The 19310-nt window shown below is 43.8% G+C and overlaps 1 protein-coding gene across 3 annotated transcripts in view; it reads left to right on the top strand.

Annotated features, from left to right (window-relative positions):
• Positions 1 to 1894: 1894 nt before the first annotated feature.
• The window catches only part of PON1 (paraoxonase 1), a 33123-nt gene continuing 15707 nt past the window's right edge, over positions 1895 to 19310 (top strand). For all 3 annotated transcript variants that reach the window (XM_004007735.6, XM_060414486.1, XM_027968471.3), the window contains exons 1-4: positions 1895 to 2062; positions 13552 to 13622; positions 15338 to 15393; positions 16639 to 16807. In XM_004007735.6, coding sequence (XP_004007784.2) covers positions 1989 to 2062; positions 13552 to 13622; positions 15338 to 15393; positions 16639 to 16807 — 370 coding nt within the window. In that variant the 5' untranslated portion in view covers positions 1895 to 1988. The remainder of the gene's footprint in view (positions 2063 to 13551; positions 13623 to 15337; positions 15394 to 16638; positions 16808 to 19310) is intronic.

Below are 19310 nucleotides of genomic sequence, written 5' to 3'. Positions count from 1 at the left end.
CACTGGAATGGATGGGGCCACCTTGAGGAAGAATGCAGAAAGAGAAGATATCTCAAAACTAGTCCGAGGGCTTCATTATTTTGAGGTCAATGACAGGAGGACCCTGCAGAGAAGACCAGAAAAGTAGAGGAAAGATGGATAGGGTGGGGTCATGGATACAAGAGAAAGTATTTAAAAAGAAGGAAGTGGTGACTTGTGCCCATTGTGGCTACAAGTTGAGTACGATTACAGCATAGAAGTAACCACTGGGCTGGGTAACATAGATATTATGAGTAGTTTAATAAGAGACAGTTCTATGGTTGAACTGAAGGAACACAAGCTCTATTAGAATGGTTAAGTAGAGAATGGGAGGTTAAAGATACTTCCTAAAATCAGTTGCCAAACGAAAATTTATTTTCTTATGTTTACACACAGTGAGTAAGGAATTTGGGCAAGATTCAGCAGGTTGATTCTTCTGCTTCATCAACTGGGTATCAACTGGGATGCCTCAGTGATACTCTCTGGGTGGCTGGACAAGTCTCAAGTGTCCAAAAAGGCTTCAGTTGTATCCACTGTCTTGGAGATAGCTAGAAGGCTGGCCTTAGCTGGCCACTTTCCCTCTCCACATGCTCAGACCCTCTCATACGGACACACCAGTGAGGTGGTCAGATTTATTAAGCAGAAGCTCAAGATGTAAGAGTAAGTGTTTGAGTGACAAGAGATGGAAGCCCCTGGTCTCTAAGGCTGTGCCTAAAAACTTGGACAGCACCACTACATTCTATAAATTAAGGCATTCACAGAGACAGCACCAGTGTCAAAAGAGGGATCTTGTACCACACTTTTCAACAGGAAGAGTGTCGAAGAATTTGTGGCCATTGTTAATCTGTTACAAGAGGTGATAAAATGGAAGCAGCAACTGTCGACAAGCCTAAGAGATTTTATCAGTGCTTTCTTACAGAAGCAGCAAAGAAAGCAGTAGGTAGTTAAAATGTGGGATCACAGAGTATTTTCCCCGGAAAACTATAAGTGAACCTAAAGCATGCCTGTATCTAAAGGCAATATTCCAGAGAAGAGGAAGATGTTGTAGAAGAGAGAAGCTGTAACTGGGACCAAAATTCTTGAGAAGGAAATTAAAAAAAAGAAACCCAGGGCAAAGAGAAGAGGTGGTCTCTCATGAACAGGAAAGTCTCATTCATGGTAACAGGAGAGAAGGCAGAAGGTTAGAGGCACTTCCTACCCTGCTTTGCTCAGAAGTCGCCTTATCAGTGATGCCTCCCTGGACACCCGTTTTAAATGGCACCTCAGTATGCCTGCTCTATGCCTTTCCCTGCTTTATTGTTCTCCATAGAGGATGTGCCTCCCCATAATGAAAACACGGATTATCCACAGCATATGCAAGAGTGATATATTTTACTGATTGCTGGCACATAACAGGTACTCAATGTCAGCCAAGAGTCTGGAATGAATGAACACCTTAGAGAGGCATGCGATGAGTGGTGCTGAAAGAGAAGCTTGATGTGCAGATGTCTCACGGAGCCACGTGGCGGTAGTCTTGGGGGAGAATAAACTCGTATATTAAGAGGTGCCAATCACAGCCCTTCTTTCCTTTTGTGCCCTTTCTGGCTGAGTCACAGTGATCAAGTTACTGAACCCCTCTGAGTCACAGGATTAGGACCTTGTTGGCACAAAGTGAGCGTTCCTCAAAGCCTGGCTCTCCTTTCCCACCGCTCTCCGTTTCCTCCGACCTGCCTATTCTCCCCTTTCTGCCCGCTCTAGGCAGCTAGTTCTCTCTTTAAAGTTTCGGGAGCGCGCAGCACCTGGCTGCAGGCTCTGACCCCAACCAAGTTCCCGCAGTCCCGGGGCAGGGCGGGCGGGGTGAGCTGCGCCCGGTGGCGGGGAGGGCGGGGCCAACCCCAGAGCAGCCCTAAGCTGCGGGTGCGGGCGCGCAGGGTCTCCACCCCTTCTCCCGTCTGTGCGTCCATCCATCCTGCCGCCGTCTGTCCCAGGCCATGGCGAAGCTGTTGGTGCTCACCCTCTTGGGACTGGGGCTGGCATTCTTCAGGGATCACCGGTCTTCTTATCTGTGAGTTGGGTTGCAGCCCATCCCTATACTGTCTGTCCTATCCACTAGCCAGACCCGGGAGTCTTCCCCCTCACCCTCCACTCCCAAGCTGGCTCCAGGCTCTTAGAAAATCAGAAGGCAAGTGCAGGATGTACATCCCAAAGCGATTTCATAAATATGCAACTTTCCCCAACCACCTGATCACCCTTGCTTACGGCCTGGGAGGGAGGTTAAGGAAGCGATTGCCCTTGGTGTGAGTGGCCAAGCTGTTGTCACACACCAATTAATTTTTCATAAATACTGGTGTATCTTGGCTACAGATTCACTTCTCAGATTTGCTGCAAAATAAATAACCAGACTGGAGGGGGCCTCTGATATTGTGAGAATTAGGGAAGAAGCTCCAGACTCAGTTGCCTGGCTGTGGCAGAAAACTTCCCAGCATGGAGATGCTCAGTTTGAGGCCTCGCTGAGAGTCAGAAAACTCCCCTGTGCAGTGGAGCAGATAGGAAGGAACGGCCACCTGCTGCAGTGGAGATGTGTCAGGGGTTAGAGGACAGACCTTGATGTCCTGGGTTCTTGCTGTGTCCCTTCCATTGTAGGATCTCTCACATTTATTTTTCATGAATATCAGTGTATGTTGGCTACTGCATCACCAAAGCCTCATATAAGAAGCACCCAACAATGTGCTTGGGATATAGTAAGTATTTAATAAATGTGTCCTGCTTCCCTTAAAGGGAAAAGTGCCTTTCTTAGAAGTGTTCTGCTTCCCTTAAAGGTTTTATAAATTTTTAAGTACTATACAAGGGGGAAAAGTTTTCTAAGAAAGTATCAGTGTTTCATAATAACTTTTTAATACGGGTTCAAAGTCTAGAGATCATCCTAACCCTAACGATTAATCGGTCATACGTTATTGACTTTGAAGTAAAATATTACTAAAAATCAAACTGAACATTTTGGACTTTCAGAAAAAGATCATATGACCCTGTTGACTGTTTAGCAACATACATACATTCATTCAGAATAGATTTTTGTAAATATTGGGATTTTCTTTTCTAATTGTTGGTTACTTTTGGAATCACAAACTTAGAAAAAAGTAAGAAACAGACAGTGATTTGGGATTTTTAATCATGTAAAAATTAATTTGTGGATTTTCACTAACCATGGTACTATTTGTTGTCAAAGAAGAATATATACTTATATACATTATGCATTATATATAATATTAATACATTTATGTAAATACATTATATGTGTGTGTATATAATGCATATATATATATATACATATATACATAAAGTATAGCTTTACCACTACTACCCTAAAAAGTTTCTCTCTCAACATGAAGTCTTAGCTTATTTGAGCCAGCATTAATATTTTCCCAAGTTTGTTCCTTGGAACACACACAAGTCACAAAACATGCTCTATAAAAAATAGGTTCCTTCAAAATCACTTCAGATGGTGATTGCAGCCATGAAATTAAAAGGCATTTACTCCTTGGAAGGAAAGTTATGACCAACCTAGATAGGATATTCAAAAGCAGAGACATTACTTTGCCAACAAAGGTCCATCTAGTCAAGGCTATGGTTTTTCCAGTAGTCATGTATGGATGTGAGAGTTGGACTGTGAAGAAAGCTGAGCGCTGAAGAATTGATGCTTTTTAACTGTGGTGTTGGAGAAGACTCTTGAGAGTCCCTTGGACTGCAAGGAGATTCAACCAGTCCATTCTGAAGGAGATCAGCCCTGGGATTTCTTTGGAAGGAATGATGCTAAAGCTGAAACTCCAGTACTTTGGCCACCTCATGCGAAGAGCTGACTCATTGGAAAAGACTCGGATGCTGGGAGGGATTGGGGGCAGGAGGAGAAGGGGACGACCAAGGATGAGATGGCTGGATGGCATCACGGACTCGATGGACGTGAGTCTGAGTGAACTCCAGGAGTTGGTGATGGACAGGAAGCCTGGTGTGCTGCGATTCATGGGGTTGGAAAGAGTCGGATACAACTAAGCAACTGAACTGAGACAAAGTAAATTTGGGAAATGTCTATTATAGCCTTTTCCTAGAGACTGACAGTGCATTCTGGCACACTAAACACTTTGAAAAGTCCTTCAGTAACAAAATACACAAAATGATTTTGCTTTGTCATTTCACAGACTTATTTGCCCACAGCCTTTACTCCCTTTCTTGGTACCACCTGTATAACTCTCTGGGATACAGTTTGAGACCAATTATTCTATACCATTGATTTGTACCAAGACTTAAATTTCAAGAGAAGTTGAGGTCTGGCCTTGGGCAGCAGGTTTCTGGAGCCCCCGAGCCTGACTGTGATTTGTCTGAAGGGACCAAAGTACACTATGGTCATAGCTTAACATAATGTCAGTGTCTGCAAGTCCCCTTGGTAGCCTTACCTGTGAATAGGGCGCCTCCCAGAACCACTTTGCCATGGGGACGCTGCAGTGGGAAGACCAGGTCTGGTTTGGAGTGAGAACTCCCTGTTTTACTTTCTCCACCTGAGTCCAGCACGTGGGGAGGGAGCCTCAGTCCTTTAACTTCTGGTTGTAATCAGATGACTGAGAAGAGAAAGTGGCCATGCGGTGGACCTGTGGTTTTTGAATGAAAAAGAGGGCTCGAACAGAGAGCAGAGTAGGAATAATGGGCAGCTGGGAGGATGGGTGGTTCAGTGCTAAAGAATCCATCTGTCAATGCAGGAGATGCGAGAGACACAGGTTTGATGTCTGGTGGAGCAGATGCCACAGAAAAGAGAATGGAAACCCACTCCAGTATTCTTGCCTGGGGAATCCCATGGACAGAGGAGCCTGGCGGGCTACAATCCTTGGGGTTGCAGAGTCAGATGTGACTTAGCAACTAAACAACAGGATGGGTGGTTATGGGGATGGATGGAAGATGGTGTAGAGCCTTCAAGCAGCTCAGATGGGGGAGGAAGGGAAATTGCCAGGAAATCTGCGTGTTTCTCCTCCAAGATGCCCGCATTCTGCCTCAGTCTTGTGTGTCTCCTCCCTTTACTCTGGCTCGCTCTTGCCTTCTTTCCTGCCCAGCGCCAAGCACCCTCACTTGGCAGACTTTCTCAAGAGCTCGCCTGAAACCTGAGACACGACCATCCTCTCACGCCCCATTGCCCGGCAACTTCTATACAAAGGATATTAATAAATCCACTTCTTACCTTTCACTTTGCCTCTCCTGAACTTCATTAAGTCCCGAGACTAGGTGCACGGTTTCAGTCAGAAGATTGGGGGTTGGAGTCTCACATGAGGTTCACCTGGGCTCCTGCCCCACGTGAGGCAAGATTGTGTTCGAATTCCCACCTGAGGTGTGCGGTTTCAAAAGGACATTCAAATCCTGCAGCACCCCCTCTCCCCGCAACTTAGAACCAGCTGAAGAGAGCCTAGAGGATCAGTAAATTACCTTTACCCCCATTTTAGAGATAAGGTTTCTGAATTTCAGAGAAAATCATGAATCTGTCCGAGGGAGCGAAGGGAAAAGATTATATGCTGAGACCAGCAGCAAGGTCGAGGTGAAGCCTCAGAGGAGATACAACTTTTTTCCCCTCAGAGATGTGGCGTATGGGGCAGGTTCACAAGAAGTCCTATAGTCCTGGAGCAGGACGGAACTCGTGGACGGATACTAGATGTGCCTTGAGGGGTTCCCAGATGCTTCTGAGGTGACAGCAGCACAGAGGAAGGAAATAAGGGAGCTCCCTTGGCTTAGCAGTCTTTCCCGCCCATCTGTGCCGATGGCCGCTGAGGTTTTGCAGCGTGCTCACTACGCAGGCGCACTGCACTTCCAGTGAACGGCGATGGAAACAGTGCCCCCTGGTGTAAGGAAAGTTGAACATGCATCTCTGGGGCAACTTCCTCATTTCTTAAATTGGTGGTGCTAGCCACTCCAGTCGGAGAAGGCAATGGCACCCCACTCCAGTACTCTTGCCTGGAAAATCCCATGGACAGAGGAGCCTGGTGGGCTGCAGTCCATGGGGTCGCGAAGAGTCGGACACGACTGAGCGACTTCACTTTCACTTTTCACTTTTATGCATTGGAGAAGAAAATGGCAACCCACTCCAGTGTTCTTGCCTGGAGAATCCCAGGAACGGGGGAGCTGGTGGGCTGCCATCTATGGGGTCGCACCGAGTCGGACACGACTGAAGTGACTTAGCAGCAGCGTCCCAAATGCAGGAGACTTAAGAGACAAGGGTTCAATCTCTAGGTTGGGAAGATACCCTGGAGAAGGAAATGGCAACCCATTCCAGTATTCTTGCCTGGGGAATCCTATGGACAGAGGAGCCTGGAGCCTACCGTCCATAGGGTCACAAAGAGACACGACTGAAGCAATTTAGCAGGACGTAAGGCGTGAAACTCTTTATTACAAGGAGACAGCAAAGCTAGCGTTTATTAATAGTGTTAATATTTCTGCTACCCCGGTGCCCACTGCAGGCAACACACTCTAGTGGGAAAAGGGTAGTGGAGGATTCCAGCAGACCTGGGCTGGACCTCAGTTCTGCAGCCTTCAGGTCACTTTGTTACTGACCTGGATTCTTGGGCTTTTTAATCAACAGAAATTGATAACAGGTTAGAGGAGAAATTCAGGCAAGGGTTTTTTTGGGACTTGTGCTGCAGCAGAGGGAGTAAAAACAAGTAACAGGTTTCCTTGCTTGCTCCTTGCTTGGGAAGCAATCTGGTCACTTAAATGGGGTGAGGGTAGGTGCCTATCCAGTGGTCAGGCCACAGGGGTGGCTTAGGTGGTTGGCCGACCCGCTTGATGGAACTGTCTGTAGGAATCATGTGCAGTACCCTGCTTTTGCTCCGACAACTTATAAGTGGCTGTTGGATTTTTGGTCCTTTTCGCATCATATTGTTGATCATTTGTTCCAACTGCCTTATGCATACAGTTCTTTTTAGTCCCTTATAGCTTTTCTTCTGTTGCTCTGGGAGATGTTTGTCCAGGTGCACGCATTGTAGCAAAGAGTCCCTGGTGTCAGCCTGCCTCAACTTTACCATTTTGAGCCTGTTTCTCCACCTAAATATTATGGGCTCATAATACCTATCACAGTAGGTATATGTATAAAATCCGGCCCATGAAAGATACTTTGTAAATGTTACTTTTTATTATTGCCATATGCTATCTCAAAAATCTACCTATGAATGATCCACTAAATGAGTGAAATTTGAATATATGTTGTGGTAGGACCTCCCTGAGACCCTAGGTTAAGGACAAATAATTCACTGGTCCTCCTCTATCAATGCAACCAACATCATCTTCTCCATCTGATGCACTAGCCTGCTAATTCCACAAAACAATTCGGCAGACATCTACCAAGTGCTTTCATTTTACTTGCACGTGTACTTGTGCAAAGTCACAGGACAGACTAGGATGCAGCATTCGGTCACAGATTTCAGAATTTAGTGTTAGCAATGAGACTACAAACTGATTGCCATAAAACAACATGGAAAGAGACTCTGTAGATGTATGTGTGAAGATTTGTGAGGATACATGAAGGGGTTACTAATCCTATCACGAAAGATCAGGAGGAGTTACAGACTGGTCGTGAGTAGGAAACTTCCAGGTGGATTAGCAGGAAAGACTAGGTGGAGGGAAAACTTGCATGAGAAAGTGATGTCGAGAAAAGGATTCTTGGTGTCATGGCACCTGATTTCAAATCCAAATTCCAGGGCTTCCCTGGTGGCTCAGTGGTAAGAATCTGCCTGCCAGTTCAGAAGACATGGGTTCGATCCCTGATCTGAGCAGGAAGATGCCACATGTCGTGGAGCAACTAAACCTGTGCGCCACAACTGCTGAGCCTTGTGCTGCCACCGCTAAAGCCACCGCACCCTGGAACCCGTGCTCTGCAACAAGAGAGGCCACCACAATGAGAAGCCCCCACTTGCTGCAACTAGAAAAAAGCCTTTGTTGCTAGAGGAGCAACAAAGACCCAGCAAAAAGAGAAAACAAACGAGTAAAATCATAAAAAAATTTAAATTCTATTCTTTTTAAGGATAGTAAGTTCCAATGCTGGGAGGGATTGGGGGCAGGAGGAGAAGGGGACGACAGAGGATGAGATGGCTGGATGGCATCACCGACTCGATGGACGTGAGTCTGAGTAAACTCCGGGAGTTGGTGATGGACAGGGAGGCCTGGCGTGCTGTGATTCAGGGGGTCGCAAAGAGTCGGACACGACTGAGCGACTGAACTGAACTGAACTGAAGTCCCAGTAAGAAGTATTGAAGAATGAGGAGAGTGCAGTGGCAGAAGATAGACCGGTGAGGATACATATGGCCCCAAGGAAAGTTCTAAAATGGATTTCTTAATGCAAAGCTAAAGATTCTCACTTTGTTTTGTAAGGAGGTGGCATGTATTTGCAAAGAATAATTCATAACAGGGAGTATGTGATTTCTGGCCAGACTTCAGCAGCTTATTAATCAGCAACACATCACAAAGATTGAACTTTGTCCTTTAGACCTGGAACATTGGGACTTAAGCCCTTGACAAGATATATCCTGATAACTGAAAGTAAAATAGAAGAACATGAGCTGGATTATAGTAACACAATCTGAGCTGTCTTTTGGCATTTCTTCCAGGCTTTTGGAAGCAATAATACCGGTAAATTATTCTGGGCAGAGGACTGAGTGTGATCTTTGCATTCATACTTGGGTTCCAACCCCAGCTCTGCCACTTCATAATTTCGTAGACTTGAAAAGCCACTTAATCTTCATCGCCTGTAAAATAGGGAAAACAGTACCTCAGGGAGAGGTTTGAGGATTAAAGCAGAGTAATTAAAGTAGCTGAACTACAGTAACAATGATTAGTCTGTTGAGATTTGGGCTTCCTGGGTGGTGCTAGTGGTAAAGAACCCGCCTGCCAATGCAGGAGACGCGAGACTCGGGTTCAATCCCTGGGTCAGGCAGATGCCCTGGAGAAGGGAACGGCTCCCCACTCCAGTACACTTGCCTGGAGAATCCCATGGACAGGGGAGCCTGGCGAGCTACAGTCCATGGGGTCACGCAGAGACTTGGCACCCACGCATGGCCACAAATTTGAACCAAAAGCAGCTGGGTGCTGGCTGACTGCCTCCTTATCTACAATTGGCTCCCTTTAGCTGTGATTATTCTACCTTTTCCAGGTTAGAGATCAGCTTCCATGAGAGAGAAACCTGAGTAAGAATAGAGGCTAATCATTTCTGCTCTTGTCTGTCCTCTGTGAACACATCACACGCACTGAACCTTGCAAGCCCGTGTGATTTTGACTCTAAAAAGCTCATATGGCTATCCTTGGCATTTCCTCAAGTCTTCACCCACTCACTGATGGCTTGTCACTGACTCTCTTCTTCTGTGTCACTCTGTATTGTCCTTGATTATGACCGCTTGTACCTGTCTTTTGAGTTCCCTGGGGCACTCTGTACATATTCACTAAGCTTTGTGTAAAGCTACGTTTTCAAATGGTGGATCACAAAATCAATTTAGTAAAGTATGATCAGCCCTTATTTATTTATTTTTATTTTATTATTTTTAAAATTGAAGTATAGCTTCCCTGGTGACTCAAATGGTAAAGAATCTGCCTGCAATGTGGGAGACCCAGGTTTGACACCTGGGATGGGAAGAGCCTTTGGAGGAGGAAATGGCAACCCACTCCAATATTCTCGCCTGGAGAACTCCATGAACAGTGGAGCCTTGTGGGCTACAGTCCACGGGGTCACAAAGAGTTGGATATGACTGAGCTACTAGCATATATTTGGTTTACGATATTATATTAGTCTTTCAGGTATACAGCACAGTGTTTCAATATTTTATAGATTATACTCTATTTATAGTTATGAAATATTGGCTATGTTCTCTGTGCTGTACAATATATTCTTGTAGCTTATTTTTCTCATATCTAACAGTTTGTACCTCTTAATCTTCTGCCCTTATATTGCCCCTCCCCACCTCCCTCTCCTATTGGTAACCACTAGTTTGTTCTCTGTATCTGTGAGTCGGTTTCTCTCTTGTTATATTCATTCACTGATTTCTTAGATTCCACATGTAAGTGATAATATACAGTATTTGTCTTTCTCTGCCTGACATTTCACTAAGCCTAATACCTTCCAGCTCCATCTATGTTGTTGAAAATGGCAAAATTTCATTAGTTTTCCATGACTGTGTAAAATTCATACATGCACACACACATATATACATTACCTCTTTATCCACTGATCTGTTGGTGTGCTTACGTTGCTTCTGTATCTTGACTATATCTTGGCTATTGTAAATCATGCTGCTATGAACACTGGGGTGCATGTATCTTTTCAACTAGTGTTTTCATTTTCTTTGTACATATATGCAACTGTGGAATTGCTGGGTCATATGGTAGTTCTTTTAGTCTTTTGAGGAACTTCCATACTGTTTTCCACAGTGGCTGTACCAATTTATATTCCCACCAACAGTGGAATCATTTCAGTTCAGTCTCTCACTCACTGTGTCTGACTCTTTGCAACCTCATGAACTGCAGCACGCCAGGTGTCCCTGTCCATCACCAGCTCCCGGAGTTCACCCAAACCCATGTCCATTGAGTTGGTGATGCCATCCGACCATCTCATCCTCTGTCGTCCCCCTCTCCTCCTGCCTTCAATCTTTCCCAGCATCAGGGTCTTTTCAAATGAGTCAGCTCTTTGCATCAGGTGGCCAGAGTATTGGAATTTCAGCTTCAACATCAGTCCTTCCAATGAACACCCAGGAGTGATCGAATTTAGGATGGACTGGTTGGATCTCCTTACAGTCCAAGAGATTCTCAAGAGTCTTCACCAACACCACAGTTCAAAAGCATCAATTCTACGGCACTCAGCTTTCTTTATAGTCCAACTCTCACATCCATACATGACTACTGGAAAAACCATAGCCTTGACTAGACAGACCTTTGTTGGCAAAGTAATGTCTCTGCTTTTTAATATGCTGTCTAGGTGGGTCATAACTTTCCTTCCAAGGAGTAAGTGTCTTTTAATTTCATGGCTGCAGTCACCATCTGCAGTGATTTTGGAGCCCAGAAAAAGAAAGTCAGCTACCGTTTCCCCATCTATTTGCCATGAAGTGATGGGAACGGATGCCATGATCTTCGTTTTCTGAATGTTGAGCTTTAAGCCAACTTTTTCACTCTCCTCTTTCACTTTCATCAAGAGGCTCTTTAGTTCTTCACTTTCTGCCATAAGGGTGGTATCATCTGCATATCTGAGGTTATTGATATTTCTCCTGGCAAACTTGATTCCAGCTTGAGCTTCATCCAGCCCAGCGTTCTCATGATGTACTCTGCATAGAAGTTCAATAAGCAGGGTGACAATATACAGCCTTGACGTACTCCTTTTCCTGTTTGGAACCAGTCTGTTGTTTCATGTCCAGTTCTAACTGTTGCTTCCTGACCTGCATACAGGTTTCTCAAGAGGCAGGTCAGATGGTCTGGTATTTCCATCTCTTTCAGAATTTTCCACAGTTTATTGTTATCCACACAGTCAAAGGCTTTGGCATAGTCAATAAAGCAGAAGTAGATGTTTTTCTGGAACTCTCTTGCTTTTTTGATGATCCAGCAGATGTTGGCAGTTTGATCTCTGCTTCCTCTGCTTTTTCTAAAACCAGCCTGAACATCTGAAATATTGTTCCTTTTTTTCCCAAACCCTCACCATTATTTGTGGGGTTTTTTTGTATTATCATTATCTTTAAATAAAAGAAACAGAATTGAATAGAAACCTTAAGAACGTATCGCACTGATTAGGGGAAGTATCCTTTCACGAACTTTGTTTCAGGTATGTGTGTAGTGTGCTGTGTGTTTCCACCAAATAAAATGCTTTTCCTAATGTGGGTCTTAGTCTGAAAAGTTGATAAAGCTCCAAAGTTTCCCTTTTATTTCTTTACTGCAAACTTTTGTGACTATATGTCAAATTTTCATTGTTGGAATACCTTTTTGTTTCTCAGTCATGGAGGCAGATCCCAACTTGCCTTTGAAGTCTGCTTTCCAAGTTCATGCCCATCATTCAGGGACCGCCCTCTCCTTGCAGCCAGGCTTTCCTCCTCTGTGCCTTCACCTCTGGATCTGAAGCATTCAGGCTGGTAAATCTCTACTCCATGCCAATAATGAACCATGGCTCTTTAACAAAGCTGATTTCTAGAGCTCACTGCTAGCCTCTTAAGCTCAGACCCTATTAGAGGGTGAAAATGCTAGCTAATAGCATAGTAGTAGGACTAGTGGGAACATGCTACACTTTTTTTCTGAATGAAAAGATGGAAGATCAGTCACCGCCAAATTCGTGTTATTTTATACCAGGCTGTTAACAATTTTATTCAAAGTGTCTAGTCACCCCTTCACCCATCCTCTTCCTTCTATGAGAGGACTTCTCCGCCTATCTTTAGTCAAATAAGATTTCTAGGGCTGGTTGGATAAGCATTGCTACTCACTCTGACTATATTGTATCATTGTTGTCCCTGTTCAATCGCTAAGTAGTGTTGGACTCTTTTCGACCCCATGAACTGCAGCACACTATCCTTAGTGCTCAGAAAAAATGTTTATTGTGTAAGTCTCTTGGCTGAGCTAATGTTGTGGTCCTTTTCTTTCAAATGCCACGTCAACAGCTCAACAGTTCTGTGCTACGTGCGCAGGCAGCCTGCTGGTGCCTCCTTCTCACCGCTGTTCTTTTTCCCTTGGTCGTTCACTCAGATGTTCCCCCAGGAAGTTCATGCATCCCGCTTTCCTGTTGTGTGTGTGTGTGTGTGTGTGTGCTGTGTGTGTGTGTGCCTGCATGTGTGTGTGCGATGCCTTTAAATATGCTGGCCTTGGGTAGGATTTTCTGAAGCTATAAATCCTTTAAGCACACCTGCATTTTTCAAGTAACACACCTGAAATCAGGCGCCTAGTCCAGGCTTTGGGGCCACACTGGGCAGATGGCCTGTCAGCAGCTCTAAAACATCAAATGGAATCAATTGGACCCAGGTTGTTATTTAACCCAAACGTCCACTTAGGGCTCCTAACATGGGTGATGAAATAGTTTCTGTTCTGAAAGGAACCAAGCCCTGAAAGGACACTGCACATCTTTGTGTATCCACCCAGGGCTTCCCAGGTGGTGTAGTGGTAAAGAATCCAGCAGCCAACAGGAGACCTAAAAGATGCGGGTTCAATCCCTGAGTCAGGAAGAGCCCCTGGAGGAGGGGATGGCACCCCACTCCAGTACTCTTGCCTGGAGAATCCCATGGACAGAGGAGCCTGGTGGGCTGCAGTCCACGGGGTCACAGAGAGTCGGACACAACTGAGCACACAGCACGTCTACCCGCCTCTGGTAAATACACACTAAACGTTGTGCCCAGGGGCCCCGTGTGTCTGGCCCAGGCCTGGTCTGACAGAATCGCTCAGGGACCACTAACCCTGGGGTTGAAACCCGGGCAAAGTTTGGTTAAGGAGAATTTTACTGGCTACTTACTTTTGCAGCTTAGTTAAATTTCTGGATTGTTTTATGCATATTTTATTCCTTTTTTTTTCTTTCTCTTCCAGAGCAAGAATGAACGCTTCCCGAGAAGTAAAATCGGTAGAACTTCCTAACTGTAAATTAATAAAAGGAATAGGTAAGCATTCGAGAGGAGGAAGTATTACCAAATGCATAAGTATCTGATAATACTCCACTTGAAGTATTACCTTGTGAGTTATTTGATTAATACACCTATTTAATTCTGTTCAAAAATGAAACTGCTCGCCAGGACAGGATTACCAAGTCAATGTGTTAGTCATGTTAGTCGCTCAGTCGAGCCCAACTCTTTGTGACCCCATGGACTGCAGTCCACCAGGCTCCTCTGTCCATGAGATTTTCCAGGCAAGGGTACTAGAGTGGGTTGCCATTTCTTCTCCAGGGGATCTTCCCAACCCAGGGATCAAACCCAGGTCTCCTGCACTGCAGGCAGATTCTTTACCGACTGAGCTACAAGGGAAGCCCCCAAGTCAATAGTTAGTTGTAAATACCAGATTACTTGACCTTCGGCTCTACCAACCTGTCATCAAGGGGTCTGACCGCTTTTTGATTATTTGTTTTTGTTTGGTTCATTTAGCAGAAACAGTGGTCAGGAAGCATTTGATTTTATGGTAATATAACCTGAACAGCTGGCAGAGGAGGGACAGAAGGGGAAAGAGTAATGAGTAAAGGGTAAATGTTTATAAAGGCCTCGCACACCTTTGCCAGCACCGCAGGCCTTCTCCTTATACATTTCTCTTTTAATATCTGGGAGGCAAAATTTTCCCAGAAGCTCTCAGTAGATTTCCCCTCAGATCTCATTAGTCAGAGCTAGACAACAGGCTGGTGCCCTAGCTGCAAAGGAAGCTGGGAAAGTAATTAGAGGGCCTCCTCTGTGGGAGGCAGGCCCCTCAGCAAAGATGAAAAGGACGGGGTAACAGAAGCTGGTAGACAGCCAACAGGGAGGGTTGGAGGACTCAAGTCCCCATCTGGTTTCAACCAACCAGCTTTGTTATTTGAAAACAACTTGTTTGACATTCATGCTTTTGTTGTTTGAGGGTTTGCTTTTTTAGAATCATTTATCTCAGTTGTGGTTAGAAAGGCTAGACCACATGATTTTATGCAGATAGCATCAATTACCTTGGTCAGATATCTTATATTGCAATCTTTTTTTCTAGAAAACAAGCATGATATTGATATTAAATATCACTGGATATTTGTAAAATGAACATCTCCACTAAAATTAATACCAAATAAAAAATCACATATGTCTTGAGATTGATTGAAATTCAAAAAATTTACATGTATTTAAAGCATAACTAACTTGGTGAGTTATTTATTGATGTTTGTAAAGGCATATTCAGAATATGAAATGTATCCTCACTTTAACCAAAGCATTTGAAATTTGCTCATGTTTCCAATAGGGCTTTTCAAAGAATTTATTTGATTTGGAATGATTAGGTGTCAACATATATGGGGAGTTTACTCTGTGTCTTTAAAAACTGCAAGCTATTTTCAAATTACTATGCCTTTTGTACATTTAGTGAATTTCCATGAACTTTAAGAGATTTCAGACTCCAAGGAAAAAGTTCTAGTTCATAAGCTTAAAACAAATTTATTAAGTGTAAGTTTTAAATACACTTTATTATATGAATCTCTAAATTTTTAAATAATCATATGAATCAATTTGAATACATAAAGAATGATTTATTCTGAACCTATCAAAGAAGAACTAAATATGTGGCCCCATTTTCAAGTTGGGAGTGATGAAGACAAGGCCCCCTAACTTCCTGCACCAGTCTAAACAATCTGTGCTGTCTGTGCTCTTTTTTGAAGAAACTGGTGCTGAAGACCTGGAGATACTTCCCAATGGACTCGCCTTCTTTAGCGCCGTAAGTGTTGCCTTTCATTTCCTGTGCTCTGAACCATTTTCTAGGACCAGCAGCTTGCCTTTCATTTCAGCCTTCTCTATACCAATGCCCATCTTCAAATAACATGAGCGGTGATATGGTTCAAAAAACAACCTGTGTAGACATTCATACTGGTGTTACGATTATGAGCATGTGTGTTCTACGCAGGTTTGTATTCCTGTGGATACGCTGAGCTCCTGTATTCCCTTATCTTCCACTGTGACAACTTGAGTCCAGTGAGTTCAAGAACGGCTTCCCATTCATCTGTCTGTTCCTTGAAGAACATAAGCAGTGTACTCAAATATCTACTGACTTGAGTGTGTGTGTGTGTGTGTGTGTGTGTGTGTGTGTGTGTGTGTGTGTGTGTGTGTGCATGTGTTCCCCCTCACATATCATTTAGATTTTAATCCTTCTTTTTACACTTTTTGGAATAAGCCTTTTAACTTTAAGATGTTACTAGGTCATACCACAATTTCCAAACTTTTGGAAAGAAAAGCCCCCTGATAAAGCTCAAAAACAAAAGTCATCACCCTCATGAAGGATAACGAATTGATAGAATACAGTATTCAAGTCATCCAGCCACTGAAAATCCTTTGCTGCCTGTTGTAATTTATTTAATCCAGTTTTCTCCTATGAAGGCTGATCGTCCTCTGAAGAGGTGTCTTACAAACTTTTTTTTTTAAGCAAAAGAATATAAATTTCCATTAAATCTTACACAGGACCCCACTATCTAAAACAAATAGTAGCTGCGCTGTTCTACCTTCAAGCTAAGGAAGGAGTTTCTCCCTGGAGTGATTAGACCCCAACCCTAAACCTTTGTTTCTGAGATGCTTCCATGAAACCTGCCAGGGGACGATCCATAACCCGTGTTCTTCTGTGTTCCTTGCTTATATTACTGAAGCTTGTTAGTAAATGCCTCTTTCGTCTGCTCTTTATTTTTTTTAATTGTCATCATGGGTTGGTAGCTGTGATATTCAGCCCACATGCTTTGCAGCTGGTGATGGAAGGGTCTGTGCCCATTATGTGGGGTCGCCTGGGAGCATGTGACTTCCAGAGACCCCCAAGAGCTGCTTGCACAAGCCAGCTAGTAGGCTTGCCATGTGGCTTGCAGCCTGAACCAGACGGTGCTGAACCCATGTGCTGTCTACCACCTCCATCAGCATTTAAAGTATTTGTACAGTAAAAAGTAAAGTATTTGTAATGTTTTCTCCTCTGTTATTTTATAAGGGATTACGATATCCTGGAGTAAAAAGCTTTGAACCTGATAAGCCAGGAAAAATACTTCTGATGGACATGAACGAAGAGGACCCTACAGTGTTGGAACTGAAGATGACTGGAAGTAACTTTGATGCGTCTTCATTTAACCCTCATGGCATCAGCACATTCACAGATGAAGGTAACAAATTCAATGTCTAGTAAAAAGAAAACCAAATTAAAAAAAAAAAACAGAAAAATGTTAATGAATGAATATTTCTTTTCATCCAACTAAAGTACAGTCATGAATCATGTTCTCACTCTGGGTTTTAAACTTACCTCCTAGATGAATTAAACATAACATAACCATGTAAATCCTTCAGAATGCTAAAATACTTGAGATTTGCAAATCACCTAATTTTTAAAAATAGCAACATTCACATAATCCCTATAATTACCATAGTAATAATATTCAGCCCTAATAGGAATGAGTTTTTCCATTTTAAACAATTATACAGATCCAGGTGTTTACAACAGCAGACACCTGCAGCCTAGAGATCCACCGCCAGTCACCTTCAATGCGTTGCTACCCACTGGTTCCTTTGTTTGTCTTCAGTTTCTCCACAGTTTGGCAAATTGCCCCATCCATTATGCTTTCCTCTGATTTCTTCCCTTCTTTTTGCAGCCATTGCCTTGGTCTCTACATTAATTCTCAACCCTGGTTGTGCACACCAGCACCTAGAGAGTCTTAAAAAGCCTGATGCCCAGGCCCCAGCCCCAGATATTCTGATTCAGTTGGTCTGAGGGAGGCTTGAGTGGTAGTGCTTGTTACAAGCTCTCCAGCAGATAAGAATGTAAGACCAGGGTTGAGAACCACGCCTATCCCCATGGCCTCCATCAGACAATCCCTTCCTTGGTCCTTGCAGACTTTTCTGCAACGGGGGGACTAAAATTGCTGCCTTGAAAGCCACCAGCAATGTCCTTATTAAGAAACTCTCTCTCGCAGCTCTTCCCCTCCTTCCTTCCCTCTTATTATACTGTTGTCCACTTAGTGGTAAAGAATCTGCCTACAATGCAGGACCCTCAGGAGATCTGGGTTCACTACCTGAGTTGGAAAGATCCCCTAGAGAAGAGAATGGCAACCCATTCAAGTATTCTTGCCTGGAGAATTCCATGGACAGAGGAGCCTGGTGGGCTACAGTCCTTGGGGTCACAAAGAGTCGGACACAACTTAGTGACTAACGCAACACCTATAGCCAAATTAAACTCAAAATGTTAAAAAGTAATTCTTCATCCTCTTATCTTCCCTTTTTCATGTTTACTCCACGTGACTTCCCTTCTTCCATATATATATCTATTGAAATTTATATACATACATATGTATTTCCCTTTCAGTGATCTCTTCACTGATTTATTAACATATTTTATTTTTAAAATATTGTAAGTGCAAAGAAATAGGATGTGGGGTGTGTGCATGCTCTTTTGAGTTGAAAAGGGAAAATAACCACATAAATATGATACAGGTCCTCATATAAATTACTTTTGCGTTAGACACTGCTTCATGGATTCCTTTCCCTGACAGTGCATTCAGAGCTGCTTTGTAGTGGCTGTTTGGAATTCTGTGGCATGGGAGAACCATTATACAGTTCATCTGTTGATGGATATTGAGCCTGTTCCCACCTTTATGCTCGTTGAAAGCGAATGCCAGAATAAACATTCATATGCATGTAGCTTCTGTGACTGCTTATGATAAATTCCTAGAGGTGGATTCCGCTGTGCAAGACATGAATCTGGGTTTTAATCCTCGCTTATGGTTGATTTCCACTTCCCATATTCCTCAGCCATCATCAGGGACTTTTCGTACTTCCTGTTAAATTCCTCTCATATCCTTTCCTGCCTTTTCCTGTCAGTAGGGTGAGGCTCCAGGGCTTACTTCCAGGGGACTTTCAACCAAGGAGTAACATGTCTATAGGTATAGCGGTAATCCAGGCATGTGGAGAGAAGCGGCGTCCTCCTGATCTAGCCCTTCTTTCCACCTGTCTGGATGACTGCTCTACCCACAGTCATATACTCCCTGGTTGAAAGCCCCTGTAAGTAAGCACTGGAGCCTCACCCTAAGCCCTGCAAGACTAACTTGGATTCCTGTGTCTGTGGCTTTAATCCTCCCACTCTTTCAGTCACTTCTACTCCAACTACAACCTCCAGCTAAGCTCCTGCCTCGGGCCCTTTGCACCTTCTCTCGCTTCCACCTAGAACACCCTTTCCCCAGATATTCTTATAGTTCAGTCTCTCATTTCATTTCAGTATCTGCTTTAACATCATCTTCTCAGAACTCGCCTGACTCCCGTGAACAAAACATCTCATTACTCTGCATCCCTTTATCTGGTTTTATTTTCCTTCTGTAGCACTTAACACCAATTAAAATAAACATCTGCTTGGCAAGGGGCCTAATGGGAAGTCTCATAGCTGGCTTTTCTGTTCAGATTTCTTCCATTCAGCCTCCTAAACATGACACTATTTTCCTTTAAACACCAATTTGGTCACGTCAAAGCTTTCCAAAGATGCACTGCTTCCGAAGGCAAAGACTATGGTCTAACATCTGATCACTCCTTCTTGACCACTTACACTGGTCTCTTTCATGCCGCAGAGTTGCACCGACTCCTGGAAGCTAAATCCCTTTGATATTATCTCTCAGGTGCTCTTTT

The sequence above is a fragment of the Ovis aries genome, chromosome 4, assembly GCF_016772045.2.
Source record: "Ovis aries strain OAR_USU_Benz2616 breed Rambouillet chromosome 4, ARS-UI_Ramb_v3.0, whole genome shotgun sequence".
Classification (NCBI taxonomy): Eukaryota; Metazoa; Chordata; class Mammalia; order Artiodactyla; family Bovidae; genus Ovis; species Ovis aries.
The sequence above is the reverse complement of the archived record's forward strand: the minus strand, read 5'-3'. Positions and strand labels throughout refer to the sequence as shown.